General features: G+C 42.0%; 1 protein-coding gene across 3 annotated transcripts in view; it reads left to right on the forward strand.

The window, feature by feature from the left end:
- AGBL4 (AGBL carboxypeptidase 4) overlaps positions 1-18,676 on the forward strand; it is a 2,901,779-nt gene that overhangs the window by 2,673,657 nt on the left and 209,446 nt on the right. For all 3 annotated transcript variants that reach the window (XM_077450277.1, XM_077450278.1, XM_077450279.1), the window contains exon 11: positions 8,593-8,755. In XM_077450277.1, the coding sequence (XP_077306403.1) occupies positions 8,593-8,755 (163 nt within the window). The remainder of the gene's footprint in view (positions 1-8,592; positions 8,756-18,676) is intronic.

An 18,676-nucleotide genomic window follows, 5' to 3' on the forward strand; every position in this document is an offset into this window, starting at 1 on the left:
AGGAGCGGTTTAGGAGCGGTGAATACACCGCTCCTTCACCGCTGCAAAGATGTGGCTAGCAGGACTTTTTTCACCGTCCTGCCAGCGCATCGCTCCAGTGTGAAAGCCCTCCGGCTTTCACACTGGAGTTAAAGGGGCCGGTTTTTTTCAGGCGCTACACAGGCGCTATTTTTAGCGCTGTAACGCCTGAATACCGCACCAGTGTGAAAGCAGCCTTAGAGCACACAATCTAGAAGGGAGGGTCAAGTGATACAAAAGGTGATAACTGTGAAGGGTGAGCTAATGCACAAAATGAAAGTGCATGTGTTAGGTGAAGGCAGATAGGCTTCTCTGAAGAGAAAAGATTTCAGGGAACGCCTAAAGGTGGATAGAGTTGGAGATAGTCGGACAGATTGGGGTAAGAAATTCCAAAGGGTGTAAGAGGCCAGGAGAAAGTCCTGGAGGTGAGTATGGGAGGAGATGACAAGGGATCTGGAGAGTAGGAGGTCTTGGGAGGAATGAAGGGAATAAGTAGGTTGGTATTTTGAGACTAGGTTAGTGATGTAGCTGGGGGCAGAGTTATGAATGGCTTTGTAAGTTATTGTTGGTATTTTGAATTGAATTTGTTGGGTGAGTGGCAGCCAATGGAGGGATTGGCAGAGAGGGGTAGCAGGCGCTGAGCAGTTTGTAAGGTGGATGAGTCTGGCAGCAGCATTCATGATGGACTGAAGCGGGGATAGCCTATTTAAAGGTGAGCCAATGAGGAGGGAGTTGCAGTAGTCAAGCTGAGAGATAACCAGGGAGGGAATCAGGAGCTTTGTGGTTTAATTGGGTAGAAAGGGACGTATTTTGGAGGTGCAGCGAAGGTTGAAGCAGCAAGCTTTGGAAAGTGATTGGATGTGGGATCGAAAGGAGAGTTCAGAGTCCAGGATAACACCTAGCACCCTGGCATGCAGGGAAGGGTTGATGGTTGTGCCATTGCTCTGGACAGGGAAGTCAGGGGAAGAGGCATGTGGGGGAGGAAAAATTATGAGCTCATCTTTGGACAAGTTGAGTTAGAGGAAGTGGTGTGACATCCAGACAAATTTGTCTGTTAGTAAATTAGTGATACGTGAGAAGACTGAAGGAGTGAGTTGAGGGGTAGAGATTGGGTGTCGTCAGCGTAGAAATTGGGTTTTAAAGCATACCTTTCACTTACTTTACTGGTTTTGCCAAGGGTATCTACATTTTGAATAATTTCATGTAGGCTGGTCATGAATATTCATAATTAGGAATACGGGAATCTTCCATAGCTCCGTTTGCAAATGGTTCAACTATTCCTATTGAAGTCTATTGAGGGCCTTCTATTGAATTTTGTTCATTTTTACAGCTCATAGGCGTGGGAAGCTGGGCACTGCCATGGGGAGAATATATCAATCCAAAAAAAGTTTTAGAAATTACATACAGTGTGGAGAAGGTCAAAGGTTTTTTTATGTGGCTTTCTGGGCAACATTAACAAAACACAAAATCTAACTTGCCTGAGGATACAAAAAGAAAAAAAAAAGTAGACATCAGAATTAAAGTAAAATGTTTTATATCTATGCAGTTTTTCATCTTTCCTTATCCTTGCCCTACCTACAGCAACTTTTAAAACACTGATAATATGGCTTCTCTGTGCCTACCCCCCTTTTTAGTGAGGGGGCTCTAATAAGCCTGCTAGCTATAGCATAAAGACTATGCAGTACACTGTGATTTCTAATAAATACTACCTTCACCAGCAACTCAAACCTATGGTAGCAGCGAACCCAAACCTTTGTACTATGACATGATCCCAGATTCCACTCTAATATATTTTCTAAATTACCTATAGAAACATATAGACCAGGGGTCTCAAACTAAAATTGCCAGAGGGCCACATGACAAGTTTTCTTATCCCATGGGGGCTGCATGCAAACTTTCAAAACTTCAAAAATAAAAACTATACCAGCAATAATATACTACACTATACCCAGCACTGGTGTCAGCAGACACATTATTAAACCCAGCACTGGTGTCAGCAAAACGCATTATTAACCCCCAGCACTGGTGTCAGCAAAACGCATTATTAACCCCCAGCACTGGTGTCAGCAAATGCATTATTAACCCCCAACACTGATGGCAGAAAACGCATTAATAAACCCAGCATTACCCCCCACAATCCATAAATACCCCTACACTCCATAAATATCCCCCACACTCCATAAATACCCCCACACTGCATAAATACCCCCACACTCCATAAATACCCTCCACACTGCATAAATACCCCCACACTGCATAAATACCCCCCACTGCATAAATACCCCCACACTGCATAAATACCCCCACACTCCATTTGTAACCAATCCGTGGGCTGCAAATGGCCCGCGGGCCAGTACTTTGAGACCACTGATATAGACCCCTGTTCTCTGATGAAACTTTAAATAATACAAATATTAAAGAGGTTGTTAACCTCAATTCCATGACATTTTATTCTAGCCTTCAAACAACTACTGGTTAAACATAAACAACAATATATCTAATTATCAGACAATTGTAAATTAATTAAAAAGAAAGTGTTCATTTAGAGCCAAACAATTAGGGAGGAAGCGAACATTAGTTAGAACATTAGAAGATTAGTTTGAACACTCAAACACAGTTAAAGTCTATGGGACATGAACGTGAAAAATAAAAAGTGCTAATTTTAAAGGCTTATATGCAAGTTATTGCCAAAAAAAGTGTTTGGGGACCTGGGTCCCGCCCCAGGGGACATGTAACAATGCAAAAAAAGTTTTAAAAACTGACCTTTTTTCGCAAGCAGTGAAATGTAATATTCCTTTAAATATCATGTCCTTAGTATGCCTGTAAAGTAGCAAACTTTTCCTGTGTTTAGAACAATACCACAGCAAAATTAAATTTCTAAAGGAAAAAACTTAATATAAAACTACTCACGGCTGTAATGTATTGTGGGGTCCCGGCAATATACATAAAAATCATTGAAAAAAATGGCAAGGGTCCCCCCCTGTCCATTACCAGGCCTGGTATGGATATTAAGGGGAACCCCGCCCCAACATTTAAAAAAAAAAAGGGTGTGGGGGTCCCCTACTCTGAACAGCAGTATATATACTATACGGCCTGCCCTATATACTCTGCAGAAAATTGGGCCTTAGGTGTTGGTGGTACCAGAACACTGTAAGCCCTCACAGTTACACTTGGTGAGTGCAGGAATGGGCCCTGCTGTGAAATACTATATCTAAAACTGTAATTACATGCCCCTGTTAAACATGGGCATAAAAACTGGGCCTTTGGTGGTGGTGGTAGTGGTACCAGAACACTATAAGCCCTCACAGTTAATCTTGTTGGGCGCAGGAATGGGCCCTGCTGTGAAATATCATATCAAGAATTGTAATTACATGCCCCTGTTAAACAGGGGCAGAAAAATTGGGCCTTGGGTGGTGGTGGTGGCCCAACACTGTAACTCCTCACAGATACTCTTGTTGGGGGCGCAGAAATGGGCCCTGCTGTGAAATATTAGTTTAGAAATTGTAATTACATGCCCCTGTTAAGCAGGGGCAGAAAAATTGAGCCTTGGGTCGTGGTGCCCTAAACCCAAAATACTGTTGGAAGCTAGCATCATAGAGATTGAGGAGGACTAGGATAGCCAGCATAGGCAGTCTTCAAGGGATCCCACATCCATAGCAAATTCAATCAGTTACATCAGCATCAGGTGCTTGGTAGCTGCTGATCCAAAAATGATTCATTTTTATGAATGTGAGCCTATCAACGGAGTCTGTGGACAGGCGCACTCTTTGTTCCATTACAAACCCTCCAGCAGCACTGAATGTTCAGAAAGCATGCTGCATGCAGGACAGGCCTGTAGCTCAATTGCATATTGAGCAAATTCTGGACAGTAGTCCATCCTCGAGATGCAGTAACCCAGTGGATGCTCTGTTGGAAAGGTCTCCAAGTCTGCTCTGGCCCCTAGATATTCCTGCACCATGAAATGCAGATGTTGGGGATGGTTGCTTGAACCGATCAGATCTTGGTGCTGAGGACTGAAAAAATGTTTAAAGGCATCGGTCAGCCAGCCTCAGCAACACGTTGTCCAGCACCAGGAAATTGTAATCTCCCAGAGTCTGGAAATGCATTGCACAAAACTTTATTCAAGGCCTCCTGAAGATGTTTCATCCTCTGCTCCCTCTGCGAAGGCAGGATGAGTTCTTCAACCTTACCCATGTAACGTGGATCAAGAAGGGTTGCCAGCCAGTAATGATCCCTCTCCTTGATACCACGAATCCCAGGGTCCTTTTGCAGGCTTTGCAGAATCAGGGAGACCATGCAGCGTAAGTTTTCAGAGACATTAGATTCTGAGTCCTTTGGGTCACTAAGGATCATATGACCAATAACTACCTCCTCCCAGCCACGTACAAATGCTTAGGTTTCTGGGGACTGAGACCATCCCTTGAAGACTGCTGCTGAGTGTTATCCTCTACATCCACGCTGACACAATCCTCCTCTTCTTCCTGTGTGTTTGGTGGGCCTGCAGGAATGCTATCTGGATAAAGGGGGCCCTGAGAGGTAAGTCCTCCTCTTCCTCTCGCTGTTCTGCCTCAAGTGCCCTGTCCATGATTCCACTAAACATGTGCTCCAACAGGAAGACTAGAGGGACAGTGCCACTGATGCATGCATTGTCACTGCTCACCATTTGGTGGCCTCCTCAAATTGTTACAGGACAGTGCATGCATCCTTGATCAGTAGCCTCTGGCGTGGCGAAAAGAAGCCAAGCTCCCCTGACCCTGTCCTAGTGCCATACACGCACAGGTACTCATTGATGGCCCTCTGCTGTGTGTCCAGCCCCGTTGGAGCATTGCCAACATTGCGTTCCACCTGGTGGGCAAATCACAAATGAGGCGGTTGGTGGCTAGGTTGCATTCCCTTTGAATGTCAGCCAACCAAGCACTGGCATTGTCTGACTAATGAAAATGACCACATTTTTTCTGGCTAGCCTCAGGATATCCTGTAATCCTAGGTACCTGCTCAAGAACCACTGCACCACCAAATTCAGGATGTGTGCCATACATGGAACATAGGTCAAATGTCCCTGTCGGAGGGCAGAGAGAAGGTTGGTGCCATTGTAACATTTAACCATTTCTGGCTTAAGCTGGCATGGTGTCAACCACCTGTGAGCCTGCCCATGCAGAACTGACAGAATCTCTGCCCCAGTGTGGCTCCTGTCCCCTAAGCAGACCAACTCAAGCACCGCATGCCATCTTTTTGCCTGACTGCTTGCTTGAACGCTTACAGAGCACTGCTGGTTCAGAGGACAAATCTGCAGAAGAGTCCATAGAGGAAGAAAAAGAGGAGGGGGTGGAGGAGAGAGCTAGGGCAGAATCCCCACTAGCATTTTGGAGGCGTGGTGGCGGAACAAGCTCCAACAATACTGAACCCTGTCCTGCATCCTTCCCAGCTGCCAGCAGAGTTACCCAGTGTGCCGTGATGGAAAGGTAGCATCCCTGTCCATGCCTGCTGGACCATGAGTCAGCGGTAAAATGCACCTTACTGCTGACCACCCTGTCCAAATAGGCCAAAACATTGCCTTCCACATGCCGGTAGAGAATCGGAATGGCCTTCCATGAAAAGAAGTGGCATTTGAAAAGCGCCCCTGAGGTTCAGCACATTCCACAAATTCACAAAATGGGGCAGAGTCTACCAGCTGAAAAGGCAGCCATTGCAGTGCTAGATATTTGGCCAAGCTAGCATTTAGACGCTGAGCATGTGGATGGCTGGGACCGAATTTCTTTTTACGGTTCAGCAACTGTTGGCCAATGCATGCAGGTCAGGTTCATGCTTTGGCCAATCATCATACAGCAATGCACTGCGATCTCACAGTGCATTATGGGGCATTCCCCGGGGCTCGAATTCGCCGCAAATGCCCCATAATGTCCGCTCTTCGGGGAACACGAACATCAAGCTCATCCCTACAAACAATGGCTTTCGTTGCCTCTTATTGAGGTTTAATATGCTTTCCTGCCGATAAGATTAAAAATGACTGTCTATAAAAATTTAAAAAATAAATGTTAACTGCACAGTGTAGACTTCATACCATATATAGTAAATGAGAAAGAACATTTATTTTTGCTTTATGCTTGCATAGCTACATACCAATGATATGTGGCATTAAACAAGAGGCAACCTGCTGTGCCACAAGCTCTCAGCAAGCGTATACCTCCCACTTACTTTCTTTACTGGTGCTAGCATGATCTTTGTGGGTTTAGGCATCTGAAATAAAGCCCGGTTCAGTTCTAACTACTGGTACAAATACCACACTGTGGGCTTGCCTTTCTGTGGCATGATATGAAACTAGATTCATATTCAGCACAATGCACTACAGCAGTACCTTAGCCAGTGAATGACAAATCTCTGTTACCAATTCTCAATGACAATTTCAAAAAGTCCCTTAGCAACTAGGAGAAAAACAGCTAAGAGTAGATGGTTCAGCTGCTGAAAAAGGGAGCACCATGGGAAGGTCAGCAGTGAGCATGGGCCACTAGGGAGATGTATTTACTAAGCATGGGGCACTGTGAAGGCCCTATAAAGCATAGAGCCACTATTGGAAGTTACAAACTAAGTATGGGGGCACTGAGAGAAGGTCGGTATTGAGCATTGAGGAATTTTGTGCATGTCTAAGCTGAGCACCAGGGCCCTAATAGGAAATAGACATGTGCACTGACAAAAGATTTGTTAATTTTCTTTATCATTTCATTCTTTTTTTGATTTTTTCGGAAATTCGGAAAATCGAAAATTCGTAAATTATGTAAAGTAGATCGAAATTTGGAAATTTTCGGATTTCCAAATTTCCGAATTTAGATTTTTCGGATTTCCAAATTTTCGGATTTACGAATTTCCGAATTTTCAAATTTTTCCAAATTTCGGATTTTCGGTTTTCCGAATTTCGGATTTCCGATTTTCAGATTTTCAGAATTCCGAATTTTTGGATTTTCGAAATTCGGGAATTCAAAGATTTAAAAGTCCAAAAAATTTTAAATCTGAAAAAAAGAAAGAAAATCAGTTTAATTAATAACTAACTATTAAATTAACGAGTACGAATTTATCTGAAAATACGAATTATCTGAAATAACAAATGCTGCATCTAAACAAATGGAACAGAACAAATTAATAATAAATAATTAATAATAATAAAAAGATTTTTTATTATTATTAGATCGTTGCGTTCCCTTTGGTTAGATGTGGCATTCGTTATTTCAGATAATTTAATTTGTAACTTCGAATAAATTTGTATTCGTTATCTTCACTAACAGACAAATTTGAAAGGGAATTCCAATACCTATAATTTAATAGTTATTATTTAGAATTAAACATATTTTCTTTCTTTTTTTCTGATGTTTGAATTTTGGAATTTCCGAATTTCTGAAAATTCGGAATTCCAAAAATCCGAAATTCGGAAATTCGAAAATCTGAAATTCAGAAATTCGGGAATTCAGAAATCCGAAATTCGGAAATCGGAAGGTTGGAAATCCAAAAATTCGAAATTCGGAGATTAAAAAATTCGGAAATCCGATAATTGGAAATTCGGAAATTCAAAAATCCGAAAATTCGGAAATTTCGGAAATTCACAATTTAGCAAATTTTGAAATTCGTAAATTTCGTAAATTGAAAAATTCAGAAATTCGGAATTAATGAATTTGTCAAAATTCGTTAAAAAACGAATTTGGAACTAAACAAATTGCACATGTCTAGGAAATCAGTATTAGGCATAAGGGTAATGTAAGCAAAGAAAGTCCAGGTGGCCACACTCATTTGCTCGCATTATCCTGTATACTGAGCCGGCACCTTATTTGGCGGGGGGCGGTGAGAAAATGTAATTGCCATCCAGAGTGGTTCATCACATTAGGCATAGGGATGCTATGTGGTGTATGTGTACTGAACAAAGAGAGAAACTATGGGGCACTATGGAGCGTAGATGCACTATGGGAAGGTCCACAATGAGCATGGGGGAACTATCCAGGACATTTCTGAGCAAAGGAGTACTGTAAGGAGGTCAGTACTGAGTTGAACATTAACAAGCCTTGGGGCATGCAGAGAGTTTAGTTCAGATTAATTTATGCTGGTCTAAGAATATTTTCTATCAGTTCATTGCTTAAATTCTGTTTTTGTCCTGTACCTCTAATATCCTGATCTGTTCTTATGGAAAATATTCAGCTTCTCTTCTCATTTGAGTATTCTAATCTTCTAATGAACCAGCCTGTCTTCCGGTCCCTTGTTTATGCCACCAGCCCTGACCTTCTCCGAAGTGCCACCATTGGCTCTCTTTTCAGTCTGTTATGTAAAGTAGATCCGAGTAAACAAAAGCAGTATATAACGTTTAAAAGTGTTCACATTGCCATCAACTTCATGTTGACATTATGGAAAGTAGCATTCCGACCAATTGTGCTCAGTTATATTTTTCAAACGAGCTTCAGAAATATGATAAAGTTTGATGACATATTTAATTAATGTTGTATTTTTATACAGGTTTTTAATTATTATTAGATTGTTATGTTCCATTTGGTTAGATGTGGCATTCGTTATTTCAGATAACTTTTTTATTTTTTACAGTCCAGCACATCTTTCAACCGAGACACCATGAAGGCTGGAACTGGTAGAAGGCTTTTAGGAGGTCTTTTGGATGATTCTTCATATTGTTACACTCTGGAAGTGTCCTTCTATAGCTATCTGTTGGGAGGAACCAGTACCACAATACCCTACACAGAGGAAACATGTATCCTTTCATATTATTCTGAGATGTGTGAACTTTGTTAGACCTGGGAAGAAGTAACTCAAGGTATGTACTATATGTAAAATGATTCTATATATATTTTTGTTAGCGTGAACGTTCTGTTACATATAAAAGAAATAACCAATTCATTCAGAACCCATCTTTCTGCCTCAGATGTTGCCTTATGCATCTTGTGTTATGTACATTTTTTAAATACTTAGCATTGCAATTTCTTACCTAAAGCTGAGTGGGGGTGAAGGCGGTCAAGATATGGCTGAAAATCTGTTGTTGGTTGGTGGCAAATTGTATGATATTACTGCACCCGACTGTTAGTGGAAAGTGGTCTTTTCATGTACCAGCCTTGATATGCCTCCTGAAAGTGACATTGTAGGTCACAGACCTTTTTGCTTTATACTACACCTAGCCCCCGTACACACGGTCGGAGAATCCGTCGGAATGTGTCCTAACGGACCGTGTTGTTGGATAATCCGACTGTGTGTGGTATGCATCAGACTGTTTCCGTCGGAATATCCGTTGGACTAAATTTTCAAACTTGCTGGAAATATTTTCCGACAAACTGGTCCGATAGGACATACTCCGAGCATGTGTAGAGAATTCCGATCGGACAAAGTGCCACGCATGCTCAGATCAAATTCCTACATCAAAGCTATTGGCTACTAGCCTGAACGTAGTCCCATCGTAACGAAATTACGTCATCATGTTCTGAAAGATCGGATTTTTCAACAACTTTGTCCAACCGTGTGTATGCAACAGTTTCGGACAAGATCCGACGGACAAAATCCGACGGATTTGGTTGTCGAAATGTCCGACCGTGTGTACAAGGGCCTAGAGCTACCCCAGTAGTGTAGTTGTATAGGTTACTTCCCTATGTGCTTCCTGTATAAATTGCAACATCATAAGTCACAATACAATTCAGGACCCTATTGAGAGGCTCCCCTGCTGCATTGTGGGATGCGGTAGTAGTATACCTCAGTGCCAACATTGCCAATGCATAGGGTTACTCTGCAATTTTCTAAAACAGGAAAGGCACCAATCAGCATTTGTTGGAGGTTATTCTAGCTTTCAAGGGATAGCTTTGTTTGTGAGGGGCAGTGACAAGTTTACTTAAATTGAAGCTGTTACTGTTTTGAAGCTATGACCTTCCTGCCTCCCCCACCTGAAGAGCACAACGTGCACAAATCTGGCAATGGGCCACTAAGTATTCTAGCACTATATCATAAGAGGAAGGAGAGACGGTCACATTATTTCCCATACTTAGAAGTATTAAATGTTTCCATGGGCTCAAGCAGATGAATAAAGCATTAGAGAAGGATAGAAAAAGTGGGCATCACTGGGAGGTGGGGAGTGTCTTATTAAGACAACCTATCACTTTGGCCCAAATGGGCAACGTGGCAGATTTACAATACATCAAACCCACCCATATAAAAACCAACTATAAGGAGCACACATGCCATTTAAACATATACAGTTTTATAATATACTGTAGATTAAGCATACACTATATTACCAAAAGTTTTGAGGACGACTGCCTTTACACGCACATTAACTTTAATGGCGTCCCAATCTTAGTCCAAAGGGTTCAATATTGAGTTGACCTGTCCTTTGCAGCTATAACAGCTTCAACTTTTCTAGGAAGGCTATCCGCAAGGTTTAGGAGTGTGTCTATGGGAATGTTTGACCATTCTTCCAGAAGCACATTTGTGAGGTCAGGCACTGATGTGGACAAGAAGGCTTGGCTCACAGTCTCTGTTCTAATTCATCCCAAAAGTGTTCTATCAGGTTGAGGACAGGCCAGTCAAGTTCCTCCATCCTAAACTCGCTAATCCATGTATTTATGGACCTTTCTTTGTGCACTGGTCCAAATCATTTGGTGGAGGGGGGATTATGGTGTGGGATTGGTTATCAGGGGTTGGGCTTGGCCCCTTAGTTCCAGTGAAGGGAACTCCTAAGGCGTCAGGATAATAAGACGTTTTCGACAATTTCATGCTCCCAACATTGTGGGAACAGTTTGGGGATGGCCCCTTCCTGTTTCAACGTGACTGCACACCAGTGCACAAATCAAGGTCCATAAAGACGTGGATGAGCGAGTTTGTGATGGAGGAACTGTGATGTGATGAGTCCTGACCTCAACCCGAAAGAGCACCTCTGGGATGAATTAGAGCGGAGAATGCGAGCTAAGCCTTCTTGTCCTCATAAGTTCCTGACCTTACAAATGTGCTTCTGGAAAAATGGTCAAACATTCCCATAGACACACTCCTAAACATGCTGGTCAGCCTTCCCAGAAGAGATGAAGCTGTTATAGCTGCAAAGGGTTGGCCAACGCAATATTGAACTCTACGGACTAATTATAGTTCATGTGTATGTAAAGTCAAGTGTCCCAATACTTTTGAAAATAGTGTATATTATACCTTTATGAAATGCACAAGCAATTGTGATGTATAATTTTGTTAAAATTAGAAATTGGTCTGATAGTATACAGGAATATTCTTGCAAGCTGTTATCTCCCAGACTCCTGTTATTTTGCCAGTTCCAAATAATCTTGATACTTTACAATACTATCAAAAAATATTCTCCTAACCTCAACCAACTTTTTTTAAACATTATTTCTTTATTTACAAATTTTGTAATTTTTACACATGGTGTCAAAACAGACATTTTCTCCAGCACCCAACCCCCCCCCCCCATACTTTCCACCCCCCTTAAAGGCAATAAGTGTATAATATGAACTATACAAATGTTGACTGTTGCCTGTGTGGGGAGGTCGTCCTGCAGGAGGACTTGTCTAGAAAACAGTTTGAGTCTAAATTCACAACCAATTTGCTACATCCTCTCAACTCCGTCCATTCCTCTCATTCACTCATCTTGCGATCTCACAAGGTCTATTTCCTTTTACGTCAACCTCAACCAACTTTACCACAAGTGCAAAAGTACAGAGGTCTGTAATATTTCTAACAAAATCAACTCACACATTTTAGGATTTAAGCAATCTCCCATGCAGTAAATCTATTTTCTGCAGACTTAGAAACTGACCTCAAATATACTACGGCTTGTCTGTTTCATCCAGTTTCTAATAAAAATACTCTGTTTAGATCAGATCACCGTATCCACAGACTCCACAGTTCAGCAAACCAAAGCCAACTCAACCGTCAGTCTCATCTAAACTTCATTAGATTCTATTAAACTTCCCAACTAATGTTCATAAGCAATGACAGAAACCTGTGCTACACATCCCATTAAGGTACTGATGCAAAATATTTATACATGGTTTTGGCAACCATCTTAATGTAAAGTGTATATGAGCCTTCGAGATAGTTATTTTTTTCTTCCACATCACTTCCAACCTGTGAGGGATCAACTAGGCTTATGCAGATCAAGGTTTATCTGGTTTGGTTTATCCATTGCAGTCGCCCTCAGCCAGAGAGCAGAAGCTACGCTAGAGATCAGCAAGATTATTGGAAATGTGGATTATGGAGGTATCAATTCCATAGGTTAAAAAATGACCCTGCTTTGCAAAGATCAGCAAATAAATCACAGGTGTTAGAGACTGGCATAGAAAAATCTCTTTCCTGAGAGGCAAGAAGCGAGGGCGCTTACTACGTGGTTCATAAGTAAAGAGGCACTTTTTCTCATGCTGCCATAATTATTTCTCTGAAAGCTTTTGACGCTAGCCATTTCACTAAAGTACAAAATACAGGTTGAGAGACTCCAGGCAATGCTTCTTGGGAAATGTAAGCAAAAGGTAAAATGAAATCTTGGTACTTTCATCTTACATTACTGTTCTGTAAAGGAATACCAGTGAGTGGAGCAGTTGCTTAGCCTATCGTACAAAACTGGCCTTATCCACAAGTGTATTTTGCATTTGGAGGGGGATTGTTGGAAACCCATGGGCATTGTCTAAATATAGTGGGTCTGTGTGCAAAATCATAAGTTGGACTCCCTTTCTTAAGAAACGAAGAACTGAACCTTCATTGACATTGGCTTTTATGGTGCTGCGTCCAGATCCATAAATCGCACAGATGCGACAGAACTCTTGACTATGAGCCAGAGGCGTAACTATAGAGGTTGCAGAGGTCACAATTGCGACCTGGCCCCGTGCTTCAGGGGGCCTATGTGACCCCTCTCTACCTCTAGATGAGAGGGGCAGCAGCATATAGCAGAACCGACGCCCTTCATTTTGCTCCTACAGCTGCTAAATGCCTTCGGGAGTAAGAGAAGGAGAAGCAGGCATTCAGCGGCTGCAGGAGCAAAATGCAGGGCATCAATTCTGCTAAATGCCATCACACCTCCTATCTAGCCCCAAGCTAGGGGTTTCTGGCAGTCGTCATTTGCCAGGACAGCTGGCTCTGCCCCTAGATCCATCCCCTGACTCTGGCTCCCGCCCAGGATTCGGTGACCCCTGGCAAAATATCATTTGACCCCAGGTTGAGAACCACTGGTGTAAAGGCAGGTGTCCCAATACTTTTGGCAATTTAGTGTAAGTGCACTTCACACATGGAGAGATAGATAGAGAGATGGCAGTGCATTAGACATATGTAATGACAAAACATTTTCTTACATTGTGAATAGAATATTAAATGGTTAAGGCCACTGTCAGATGTTTTTCTGTCACTTCCTGTCCCTGTAATCCAGCAGGAAGAAAGAGGAAAGCTTGTATCCCTTCTTATGCCCTGTACACATTGTCAGAAATTCTGACGCAAAAGGTCCGATCAGATTATGTTGTTGGAAAATCCGATCATGTGTGGGCTCTATCTGACTTTTTTCGTTGGAAATTCTGACGGAAAATGTTTGAGAGCTGGATCTAAAATTTTCAGACAACAAAATCCGACCTGACTTTTTCCGATCGTTTGTAGAGAATTCCGACAGATAAAGTGCCACGCATGCTCAGATTGAATTATGAGACCAAAGCTATTGGCTACTAGCCTCTACGTAGTCCCGTCATACGCAACGAACGTCACCTCATTCCGAACAATCGCATTTTCCCGACCATGTGCATGCAACACAAGTTTCGACCAAAATCCGTTGGAAAAAATTTGACGGATTTTGTGGTCGAAATGTCCGACCGTGTGTACAGGGCATTAGACAGTTGTCACCTGAATAGGTTTACTCATTGGAAGATCTTACATAAACCCCTGTTTCTGTGACAATTCAAAAAATTTGATTTCCCATTTCTTACCAGAGATATATGATCACCAGGACCAATAGCGATTTTAAACAAATCACTAGTCATTATTCAGACCTTTAAAGTATAATTATGACTTTTTTATTCAAGTAAATATGACATTTTGCAAAATATAATTTTTATACACTTTTCTATCCACCCAGAAGGTGAAGCTCTGGTCTCCTTTTCACACAATGCAGGTTATTTTTCAGCTGTGCTAAAAGAAGGCAGATGTTTACAGAACTTCAATTAGTCATGAGAGCAGTGAATCCACCCTTATCAGATTTGTAAACTGGACACAAGGAGCTGCAAAGCATTCTGCACAGTTGTGCTGTGTCTTTAGCTAACTCATAGTGCTCTGAGAACCCTTTGCCATGCTTAATGTTTTACATTGATACAAAGCTTGTAATACAGGTACTGCAAAATCACATATAAAAAAATAGTTAAACCTCTTACGCAATGCATAATGCACATGTGGTGGCAAGAAAAGTGGGCTTTAATGCACATCTGCCACACATATTTGTCCATGGTGGACTGAGGTTGCGTGCTGAGAACCTCCTCATTACAAACTCTCAGCACACTGCCAAGCTGCCTCCAACAGCTCTTGGTTATGGCTTCTGGCCAGGGGCCATCGGCATGAGCTCCCTATCATGTGACCACCGTGAGAGTCAATCATAGAGGTCACATGATAGAGATGCCACACCTCCTTCCAGGCATTAAGCCCATCTAAATGCCATCCTTTAAAGGATTATTAAGCAGTATTAAAAAAAAGTTCAAATCTAACACCTTTATAGTTCCCCTTATATCCAGCTTGTATAAATTGGGCCATGTAGTGCTTACCTGCTGAAATATAGGGGTTGGTTTACTAAAGGCAAATAAACTGTGCACTTTGCAATGGGCAGTTGCCCGCTGCAGGTGCAGTTGCTCCAAAGCTTAGTATAGGAGGTAAAGTTTTATTTTGCAAAGAACACCCAATCATGTGCAAGGAAAATAATAAATCAGCATTGCCTGCACATGATTAGATGGAAGTCAGCAGAGCTTCTGCTCGTTTACTAAGCTCTGGAACAACTGCACTTGCAGAGTGCACAGTCTATTCACCTTTAGTAAATCAACGCCGTAGTTGCTGTATATCATTAAACCCTTAGCCCTCCGTTTATAAATAAAATGTGGGTTTTGTGTGGAGTTCTGCTTTAAGTAAGAATTTATAGATGAATGCTTGAAAACAAGGTCTATCTAGTATAAAGAAAGCTGCTAAAGTTTTGCCAAGCAGCAACACTTTGGCACAAGGTAAGGAAGGGTTAACTCGCTGTTAGCAAAATCCAGACCGCGCATTTCAGACGACAATTTGCCCTTCCCTGTTTGGCATACATGGAAATTGTGTTATCAAATGTTCTGTCTGTTCCTGTCAGGCTTACAGCGATCGCTTCAAACAATTTAATGTTGCTGAAAGCCTACAGTTACAAATTACAGACTTTTAAAGTTATTTTGCAGCGATAATGCTATCAACCTTTAATACGGTTTTCCAAAAGGCGCAGAGACGATAATGACACCCGGAGTCGCTAAGAGTGGAAGCCATGTATTCGAATCTCCTGCTTTTGTTGCCGTATTGATATTTATATTTTCAGTCATAATGTCTGCAGTGTTCGCTTAGATGCGCAGCCCAATCTCCAGATGACAGGCTATGACTGTGAGGATTACTGGAGCCACAAGGGATTCTGGGAGACTGAAACAGAAATCTACAATTTACTGCTAGCTGGTACATATATAATTTTCTTCTCTTCGTAACAGTTACTCTACACTAGCATTTCAAAGAGTAAGTGCACCCAAAACCTGTTTGCCAAAACTGACTGATTGCTCAGTCTCTGTTATTCCTGCTGCGGGTGTAGGGAAATTGGGATGGGGGCCCACAGCCAGATACTGCTAAGCAAAGAGCAGATGGGTGATGTAGCTTAACCGTAATAGAGAACATGTGTAATAATGCTCTTACTTTGATTGCAGCATGGCCAGAGGGTGCCAGGGTGGCTTATGCCACGTACACGCGACCAGACTTTCCGGCAGACTAGGTCCGACGGTCTTACCGACTGACTTTCGGCAGAGTTCCAATGGACTTACTGAACGAAAAGACTTGGCCAGTGGCCACACACAAACGGACTAAGTCCATTCGAAAATCCGTTCATTTTGAACCTAATGACGTAAACAGGACTAACAAGGAAGTACAACAGCCAGTAGCCAATAGCTGCCCTTGCGTCGTATTTGGTCCGTTGGACCAGCACACGGACGAACGGTTTTCTCAATTTTAATCCGTCGGAATAGAGTGTCGGATAGATTTGAAACATGTTCTATTTCTAGGTCCATTTTTTAAATGATCGGACTAGCCCACACACGATCAGATTGTCCGACAGACTGATCCCGTCGGACCTAGTCTGCCGGAAAGTCCGGTCGTGTGTATGTGGCATTAGTCTTTACTTATTTATTGTTGTTGTTCAATCGTTTATGTCCGACTCTTTGTGACCTCACGGACCATAGCGCACCAGGCTTTTCTGTCCTCCGCTGCCTCCCAGAGCTTGCTTAACTTCATGTTCATTGTTTCGATGATGCCATCAATCCATCTTGTTTTCTGTCATCTTCTTCTTTTTCCTTCCATGTTTCTCAGCATCAGAATCCTCTCTTCGCATTATGTGGCCAAAGTATTTGAGTTTCAGCTTCAGGATTTGTCCTTCCAGTGAATATTCAGGGTTGATTTCCTTCATTATTGACGGGTTTGATCTTCTTGCCATCCAAGGGACTTTCAAGAGTTTTCTTCAACACCATAGTTCAAAAGCATCATTTCTCCCACCATCAACCTTCCTTGTGGTCCAGCTTTCACAGTCATAGGGTACTACTGGGAATACCATAGTTTTGACTATATGGGACTTTGTTGGTAGGGTGATGTCTCTGCTTTTTATATTGTTGTCTAGGTTTGCCATTGCTTTCCTTCCAAGAAGCAAGCGTCTCTTAATTTCACAGTCAATGTCTGCCTTGATCTTGGAGCCTAGGAAGATGAAATCTGTAAAGCCCCATACACACTATCAGATTTTCTGCTGATTTTTGTCTTCAAAACCATTTAGTGCAAGGGCCTGCCTGCTTGTATACAAATTGAGGTTTGACCTCATATTATATGGTTTTGGTAAATCTGAAGCAAAAAATCAGCAGAAAATCTGATAGTGTGTATGGGGCTTAACTGTTTCCTTTCTTCTCCTTCTATTTGCCAAGGAGTGATGGGACCAGTTGCCATGATCTTAATTTTCTTAACTGCTTGCCGACCGCCTCACACCGATATAGGCCGGCAGAAGGGCTCATACAGGCAAACTAACGTACCTGTAGGTGGCCCTTTAAGAGGTGGCCAGCGGGCACACCTGCGCCATCGGTGCCAAGCTCCATGAGTCGGTTCGTGGGTCCCGTGGACTCGATCGCTGCGGGGATACCCACGATCGCCTCACGGGGAGATACTAATGTAAACAAGCAACTCCCCGTTCTCCCTAGTGACCGTGTCACTGATCTCTGATCGGGACATGTAGCCACGCCCCCCCACCGTTAGAAACACTCCCTAGGACACACTTAACCCCTACACTGCCCCTAGTGGTTAACCCCTTCACCGCCAGTGTCATTTACACAGGCATCAGTACATTTGTAAAGCACTGATTGCTGTATAAATGGCAATGGTCCCAAAAATGTGTAAAAAATATCCGATGTGTCCGCCATAATGTCGCAGTCATGATAAAAATTACTGGTAAAAAAATAATTAATTAATAAAATTAATAAAAATGCCATAAAACTATCCCCTATTTTGTAAATGCTATAACTTTTGCGCAAACCAATCAATAAACGTTTATTGCGATTTTTTTTTTTACCAAAAATATGTAGAAGAATACATATCAGCCTAAACTGAGGGAAAAAAAAAATGTATATATATTTTTGGGGGATATTTATTATAGCAAAATGTAAAAAAGAATGCGTTTTTTTTTTTCAAAATAGTCGGTCTTTTTTTGTTTATAGCGCAAAAAATAAAAACCACAGAGGTAATTGAATACCACCAAAAGAAAGCTCTATTTGTGGGAAAAAAAGGACGTCAATTTTGTTTGGCAGCCATGTCGTGCGACCGCGCAATTGTCAGTTAAAGCGGCGCAGTGCCGAATTGCAAAAAGTACTCTGGTCGGGAAGGGGTAAATTCTTCCGGGGCTGAAGTGGTTAATGTTCCTCAATTTCAGGCCAGCTTTTGCACTCTCCTCTTTCACCTTCATTAACCACTTGCCTATCAGGAATTTCCTGCCCAGGCCATTTTTCAGCTTTCAGCGCTGTCGCACTTTGAATGACAATTGTGCTACACTGTACTCAAACAAATTTTTTATTTGTTATAAATTATTATTTATATTTTATTATACATTTTTATCACACAAATGGAGCTTTCTTTTGGTGGTATTTAATCACTGCTGGTTTTTTTTTTTTTTTACAAAAAAAAAAGACCAAAAAATTTAAAAAAAGTTTTTTACTTCTTTTTCTGGCAGTAAATGTTGTAACTAAGTAGTTTTTCGCTTTCACTGATGTGCGCTGATGAGGCGGCACTGATGGGCACTGATAGGCTGAACTGGTGGCCATTGATGAGGTGCCACTTATGGACCCTGATGAGGCGGCACTTATGGGCACTGATTAGGTGGCACTAATGATGAGGCACTAATATGCCGTACTTATGGGCACTGATAGGTGGC

This window comes from Lithobates pipiens, unplaced genomic scaffold (assembly GCF_037356315.1).
Source record: "Lithobates pipiens isolate NorthernLeopardFrog02 unplaced genomic scaffold, aLitPip1_a1.2 Scaffold_23, whole genome shotgun sequence".
Lineage (NCBI taxonomy): Eukaryota > Metazoa > Chordata > Amphibia > Anura > Ranidae > Lithobates > Lithobates pipiens.